The sequence below is a fragment of the Lontra canadensis genome, unplaced genomic scaffold (assembly GCF_010015895.1).
Source record: "Lontra canadensis isolate GAN:19392208 unplaced genomic scaffold, GSC_riverotter_1.0 scaffold20, whole genome shotgun sequence".
Lineage (NCBI taxonomy): Eukaryota > Metazoa > Chordata > Mammalia > Carnivora > Mustelidae > Lontra > Lontra canadensis.
Genome location: NW_022631014.1, coordinates 19,108,399 through 19,115,831, shown reverse-complemented (window position 1 = coordinate 19,115,831; position 7,433 = coordinate 19,108,399). Strand labels below are relative to the sequence as shown.

Below are 7,433 nucleotides of genomic sequence, written 5' to 3'. Positions count from 1 at the left end.
TTCAGGAACCAAAGCCAGTGCCACCAGTGGGCTGTGGGCATACAGGGTGGCCTTACCCACTCTGCACCTGCAGCTGTTCCTCTGTAACAAGGTTTTAGGGCAGGGCCTTTCCCTCCCTCCACCCAGAGCTCCCAGGGAGGATATGAGCACAGAGCTGTGTCCCCTTATTCTACTCAAGTTCTCTGGGCAGGGCAGGTCTGGGATTTTGCAAGTAGAGGGAAAGTGGTGAGGGTGGCCTCCTCCAGGAAGTCTTCTTGGGTTTCTGGGTACCTTGAAGATGCAACATCTCCAAAGAGGCAACATCTCAGCCTCACAGCCCCAGAGTCTGTCTCAGACTCGGAGGTGTCCTATTCTCGAATTCCCCCAAACACTTCCTGACTGCCAGCTTTATACCAGGTGCCCTCTTCCCTGTGTTCAGGACCCTAGCTGACTACCCTAGTCTCCATCTCCAGTGGCCAGCATCATCAGCGCCACTTCATCTTATATCCCAAGACTGGCTGCCAAGTGGGGCCCAGGGCTCCAGTTCCCCTGCTCTCCTCCCCCCTGACTAGCACAGAGGTCCTCACATTCCTGAGGGCTTTTCTGTTAATACCTTGGGAAAAGCTGACCAGGAGTGCAAAGCACAACAGGTAGGTGAAGTAGGGGACATGAGTGGGTTCACTGGGGCTATGGCATGGAAGAAAAGGAAGAAATTTCCCTTGGCCCAAGGTTCCTCTAGCTTCACTAAGAATTAAGTCAACATGAGATAGGTTAATGGGAGAAAAAAAAAGTTTTCTGATGTGTGCATGGAGGCCCAATAATGAAACTGAGACTCGAAGAAATGGCCAAGGCACGAAGTTTTTTCTACATTTTAGACAAAGAGAGATTCCTCACCAAATACATTGTTGAGGAATTGATAAGACAAAGAAAACTTAACTTTGGGAGCTTCAACTTGGGGCTGGAGTAGTGAATTAGTAAACAGTAATGAGGGTTGTTTATACAGCCTCTGAGCTCTAAATTCCCCATCTCTGGTGATAAGAACGTCTCTTCACCTCCTGCTACAGGTAGTTCACCTTTCACGCAGGAGATTTATTTGCTGATTTCGGGGAGACAGAGGGTCTGAGTGTCCTTCTGGCACAGGCTGTCTTCTAAGGTCACTTTTACTTAATCAGCCAAAGTGGCACATGTGGGGGCAGCCTGTCCTTAAGCCCCCCAGTACCCTGGGGAGCTGGCAGGGAGAGAGACCAACTTCCATACCCAGTTGGGCGCACGAAAAGGACCTCACAACATGGGGGCCACCAGGGGGCGGGCTACACCTGCCAGACCGCTGGCCCATCAGGGGGCCCTGTTCTTGGCAGAGAAGTGTCTGTCGGTAGGAAGGATGCTTTGCACAGGTCCCATGTGGGGATAGATGGAAAGCATCCCTGGGGATGATGGCAGATGGCAAAGATGGCCCGGAGGCCTCAGGTGTCAGAGGAGATGGGCATTTGGTTGGAGGAATCCATGTGTGATGGGGGAAGGGTGTCTTGGAAAGGAAGAATCAGGATGTTGTGGGAGCACGGGTGTGGAGGGGAAATGGATGAGTTTTGGGGAACCCTTAGGAATGATGTCCTGGGGGCGCCTGGGTGGCTCAGTGGGTTAAAGCCTCGGCCTTTAGCTCAGGTCATGATCCCAGAGTCCTGGGATCGAGCCCCACATTGGGCTCTCTGCTCAGCGGGGAGCCTGCTTCCTCCTCTCTCTGCCTGCCTCTCTGCCTACTTGTGATCTCTGTCTGCGAAATAAATAAATAAAATCTTTAAAAAAAAAAAAAAAGGAATGATGTCCTGGGCAACTTGTGTGGGAAAGATGAGACAAGCTGTCTTGGGCATAAGGAAGTCCTCTGACCTCCCTAGATAAGCCTTGATCCTCCAGGGCATAGGAAATTCATACCCTCCCCTGAGGGAGCTCCACAGCCTTGAGTCAGGAGTGCTGTTCCCAGACTCCTGCAGCCCAGGCACGTAACTGTGGTTGGTGATATCAGCCAATAGAGTCCCCATTGTTGATTAGCCTGGCTCTGTTTTTCACTTCAGCTCACAATCTGAATAAGTTTCTTAAATGGTGCCTGTTCCTTACTCCAGATTACCCGCAGGTTAAAGTCCAAACTCAACCTGGCTTTCAAAACCCCAGTCTCTTCTTCTATCATGATGTCCTACTGCTCGTTAGAGGGAGCCTTCTCTGAGGCTGAAAAAGTCTCTTACCTGGGACCCTGTGGGCTCTGAAAATGATTTCATTAGTATCATATCCTCTGTGGGGACTCCTGGGCTGCCAGGAGAATAAATCAGTTTTATTCTGTGCTGCCCTCTGATTATTTCTCTGCTCCTTCCATTAGGCTATGAGCCCCTTGATAGCACTAGGTCTACTGCATTTGGGCCAAGCTGGGCACTGTGAAAGCACCCAAATACAAACCTGGAGAATGAATCAATGACCTCTGTGGGTGTGGTCTGTCCTGCATAGCTAGAGCAGGCCTTTTTTGGAGCTGATAAGACCCTGGACCTGGTCCACTGCAGAAGAGAACCGCTACCTGGAGGAAACTCCTCTAAGTCCCAAGGTGACCCCGAGGGAGAGACTTGTAGGCAGGCTCAGGTTTGTATTCGTTTGACTGACCCCCAGGAATCGCTGCCCATATTTTACTTCCATTCCTTTCCCAATAAGACTTGCTTCCCTGAGTCAGAGGCACATGCAGCTTGAATCAGAGAAAGACCAGAAAAGCTGGCCCTGAGATAGAAACTAAGTAACAGACACAAAACTTAAGATTGAGATGCCCACAGAGAGGAGGGAATGCTGACCAAGGACAGAGCCCCGAGGGCAGACATTCAAAGATGGAGAGCAGGGCTGGCCAGGCTGGGGATGGCAAGCCCAGACAGCATCACCTTCATCTACTCTCTGCATCAATGCAACATCTTCCGAGGGGTTCCCTGCTGCTTGCTCTGCCTCTCACCCAATCTGCTAGTCAATAGGAACTTTCTAAACACCTATCTGAATATGTCATTTCCTCAGATCCCAGAGTGAAGAAATCTCCAATACCTTTCCTGAGTTACAAGACTGCTGACACAAGCCCCATATACTACCAGATCCTTCAATTCCAACCATTGTGGACTTCTCCCCAAGCTTGCTCTCCCTGGCCTCTAAGCCAGAAACCATGCTGCTGCTCCCTCTACCTGGGACACGCATTCTGCCCTGCCTCCTCCCAAGTTGCCCATTCTATACCCAGTGTCCCTTTGTCAAGGGCAGCCTCTCCCACAGCCCAAGAGCATTCTCACCCCATCCCCCACCTTCTGGTCTGATTGTCCCTCCCACATTGGAGCTCCACCCCAGAGACTCCAGGCCAGGCTGTCCTGGAGAGTATTCTCCATCTTCCTACCAGCTCTCATCCTTGGCCTGGTGGGGGGTGGGGAGGGTGGGGGGTACAGGTTTGCCAGCTCTAGGGCCATGTCCATCTGCCCTTCATATCACAGTCTCTCACTCTGTGTAGCAATTCCTTTTTAGGGTTGTGATTCGTCCTATATTCTCCACTTGTCTCTTAAAAAAAAGTTGCCCACTCATTTTCTATTTAAAGAAAAATTAAGTTAATTTAAAGAAAAACATTAAATAGTGCACATAGTACAAGGACACTACATGATAATAGTTTGGGAGTTGTGACTTAAACATTTTGGTACTCTGTTCAGACCCCTTCAATCTCTTTTATTGTTTCTGGGCATCCCTCTCTGGGACTTGATGTGCTTTGGCCTCCCGTGTCTGGTTCCTGTCCTCAGGTCACTGGGACTCTTTTGTTCCCATTCTCTCTGAGAGCCCAATGTGCCTGGGAGGTTTAAGTGCCCCCCACCCGCCCCCCACCAACTCACAGGGTCAGCCCATAGCTTTAACTGACAGGTGAGAGTATGACAGCTAGTTCCTTAACCCTCATTTTAGACAACACTGAGATCCTGTCTAGAACAGAACCTAACACATATAGTGGCACTCAATAAATGTTTGTTGAGATAAAAATGTATCAATCTTATCCTTTGTAATATCTGTGTTTCTTTGTAAATTTTGTCACTCTTAGCCTTTTCCCATCTGACATTTAAAAAGCATTTGTTTTCTTACACTTATTCTTTATATTTAATTATTTAGTCCATCTTGGTACACTGTAAAGACTAAGATAAATGTATTTTCTTCTCATGACTAATTAGGTGAATCAACAGCAATTCCTGACTCTTTTCTTCATCTATCAAACCAAGATACTACCTTATCTAAGACTCATTTAGTGAGGTATTATGTAATCATTTATTATGGTAGTTATACATGATTGTCACCACATGGAAAAATGCTCACCCTATAATTTTAACCATGATATATATTAAGATTTTATCTATTTATTTGACAGAGAGAGAGAGTATAAGCAGAAGGGAGGGGCAGAGGGAGAGGGAGAAGCAGGCTCCCCACCGAGCAGGGAGCTGGATGCAGATCTCCATCCCAGGACCCTGGGATCATGACCTCAGCCAAAGGCAGACAGTTAATGGACTGAACCACCCAGGTGCCCCTTAACCATGATATTTTTGTATCAACATAAAATTATGCCAACACATTGGAAATGACAGGGAGAAATGGAGAAAAATAGATTGATTTGAGGTTGGAGATAGGGTTGTGGGTGATTTTTCCTTTTTATTTCTATGAATATTTATGAAATAATTAATAAACTGAAACTTTAAATGAACAAAATATGGAGAACAAGGACTTAAAAGATAGCAAGCTGTTTTCTTACTTGAGCTTGAGACAAAGGCCTGGTGAGGTAGTTTTGTTTTTGTTTTTTTTAGAGGTGATCTCAGGAGGAAGCTGAGGACAGTGAAGGATTGTTACTGGAGGGTCCTTGGGAGTCATTCTTCCAGGAAAGGCTGGACAGGAGAGGTTCTGTGTTTGAAAATCATGTTCTTTGGCCTTGTACCTCTGAGTTCTGAGCTCCTTCCCCGCCTCAACTAAGTGAGCAGAACCTCTGGACGTCCCCCACCCAAAAGGTATCAAGGCCTTAAGCATATGGATCCGTGAGTCCAAATGCTCCTATCACCTTGCCCTGGTTAATAGGATACTGCATAAACCAGGCAGCAAGGATACTGATCTGTGTGGTTGTATCTAATAATCGTAGGAGATCCTTATCTCCCTGCACAGCTTTATCTGGAAGATCCCTCTGCCCCCTTAGAATTCTGCAGTTTTTAAAAAGTTGAATTCAAAGAACATTATAATTCACTAGGCCCTGGGCCAGCCATGCCGTCATAACAAATGTGAAAAGCCTGAAATGTAGGGACAAGTGTAGTCCTGGATGCCATGGGGCCCTAATCTGGTCTGTATTTGGGAGGGTTAGGCAGGGCATGTCCTAGGGCCTGGGTTACAAACTCTAGGGCTTGGCGTCCTAACCAAAAGGGCACTTAACTTCAACCCTCACATCCCAGCTGCCCCATGCAACCGACTGGGGACCCAAAGGTGCCGTGAGAAGCGCAGATACTCAAGCCTGAGCGCACACCGAGGCGACTGGCACCAGGACCCACCCACACGCACAGAGCCAGGATGTCACTTGAGGTCTTGGATTTGGGGCCTGTGGAGCTTGCCCGACTACCTTTTAGAGCAGCTCCGCTGAAGTGCTTTCCCACCTGCTTGGCCCACTGTCCCACACCCGGACCCTCACTGGGCTCCACCTGGCCCAACGATCTGGCCAGAGGGCTTTTCCCGGAGTGTACTTTAAAACTTCCGAGAGGTTCGCTGGTTCCCCCGGTGAGCACGCGACCTGGCTGCAACCAACTCCGGGCTTCAGGAGATGTAGAGATACGAGAAAGGACCTGCCAGAGTCTCCTCTTTCAAGTCACTACGGGGCTGGGTGTGCGCACAAGGCCTGAAATGCGCGCGCAACCGGGCCCGGGGAGGTACGGCTCTACGCCGCAGTCCGCCCACTCGGCCTTGCCCACACGTCACGCTCCGCGGGCCCACCCCCATCTGCCTGATTGGTGCAAAGCGCGCGCGAGCGCTTCCGCCCCGCCCTCGGACCCGCCCTCCTGCCGCACTGCCCCGCCTCCGGCTTACAGGGTTGTCTGTGCCGCTTCCCAGTTGGAACGCGGAGGCGCGGGCGCCCAAGGGCTCCGACCCTCCGTGGCTGAGGGGGCACTTTCCTGTCATGCATGCACTCTGGCCGCCGCACCAGGCCTGACAGTGGCTGGCTGCTCTTCAGAAGCACAGTGCCCGCCCAGCTCGGCCCGCCACAGGCCCCTTCTTTTCCTCAGCCCTCGACTGGCTCTCCCAACCCCCTAATTGCAGAGCACCGGAAATGCCCACTGCCCGGGCCCCTCTCGGCGCCGACACCCCCACGTGCCAGGAGGTTGGTCCTCCAGGACCCGCCGCCTGGCAAGCAGGCTCTCAGGCCCGGTGTGGATGCAGGTTCCTCCGGCACCCCACGCTCGGAGCCCCCAGCCGCGACCACAGACGCCCCCTCCTGAGCCCTCCAGGATTCTTCCCACTCTGGCACCCCTCCGCGGCCCCGCACGCCCCCGGTTCTTCCTCACGCCAGCGCCCGGGACTCCTTGGCGGACCGCCTGGTTGTGTAAGGGACCTTAGCAGTCACTACCTCCACACAGCGCTGCCCTTCTCGCCTTGGCCCCAGACTCCTCGGTCCCCGCACCCGGACGTCCCTCACCCTGCATCTCCCCTAAAGCATCCTCACGGGACACCCTCCCCCCCGGCCAAGTTCCTCCTCCGGCCTTCCCCCGGTGAACACCCCTCGTCAGGGCCCAAACTCGTTCACGCAGCCGTGCGAGCCCTCCTCGGCCCTCGGGCCCCACAGCGCGCACCCCTCTGTACCCCATCCGCACACCCGCGGGCCCCCGCCTAGCCCCCACGCCCCTCACCCCGTCTGCCAGACTCCTCCCCACACCTCTCCCCCCACCTCCGGGCCCCTCGCATCTACGGCCAGAACCCCTCTGGATCTCCTGCACCGCCAGCACTGCACCCACTCGTCTGCCCGAGACCCCCTACACCCACCCGCACGCTTCTCCCGCCCTCCACTCACCCCTCCGTCTCACCCCATACCCCTATCCCCGCCCCCCGCCCCGGGGCCGGCGGGCAGCGCCGGTGGCGGCGGCGGAGGCCGGTCCCCGGGCCGGGACACACCCACCCGCCCGCCCTCCTTCTTTCCCTCGCTCCCTCCCTCCTTCCCGCCCGCCCTCCCGCCCTCGCTCGGCGCTCGCTCCTTCCCCCTCGGTCGCTCCCGCTTCCCGCGGCGCCCGGCCTCCCGCTCCGCCTCCCCGTGCGCGGCTCTCCCGGGCGCGGCTCCGGGGTTCATGGTGACGAGGCGGCGGCCGCTCCAGCCCAGCGGCGGCGGCGGCGGCGGCGGGAGCTGGGGCGCGGGCCCGGGCCGCCTCTCCCTGAGCGCGGGGCCGGGCGGCGGGCGCGCCCAG

The 7,433-nt window shown here is 53.8% G+C and overlaps 1 protein-coding gene across 4 annotated transcripts in view; it reads left to right on the top strand.

Annotated features, from left to right (window-relative positions):
• Positions 1-6,396: 6,396 nt before the first annotated feature.
• CTDSPL (CTD small phosphatase like) overlaps positions 6,397-7,433 on the top strand; it is a 116,836-nt gene continuing 115,799 nt past the window's right edge. For all 4 annotated transcript variants that reach the window (XM_032861214.1, XM_032861213.1, XM_032861216.1 and 1 more), the window contains exon 1: positions 6,397-6,580. In XM_032861214.1, the coding sequence (XP_032717105.1) occupies positions 6,412-6,580 (169 nt within the window). In that variant the 5' untranslated portion in view covers positions 6,397-6,411. The remainder of the gene's footprint in view (positions 6,581-7,433) is intronic.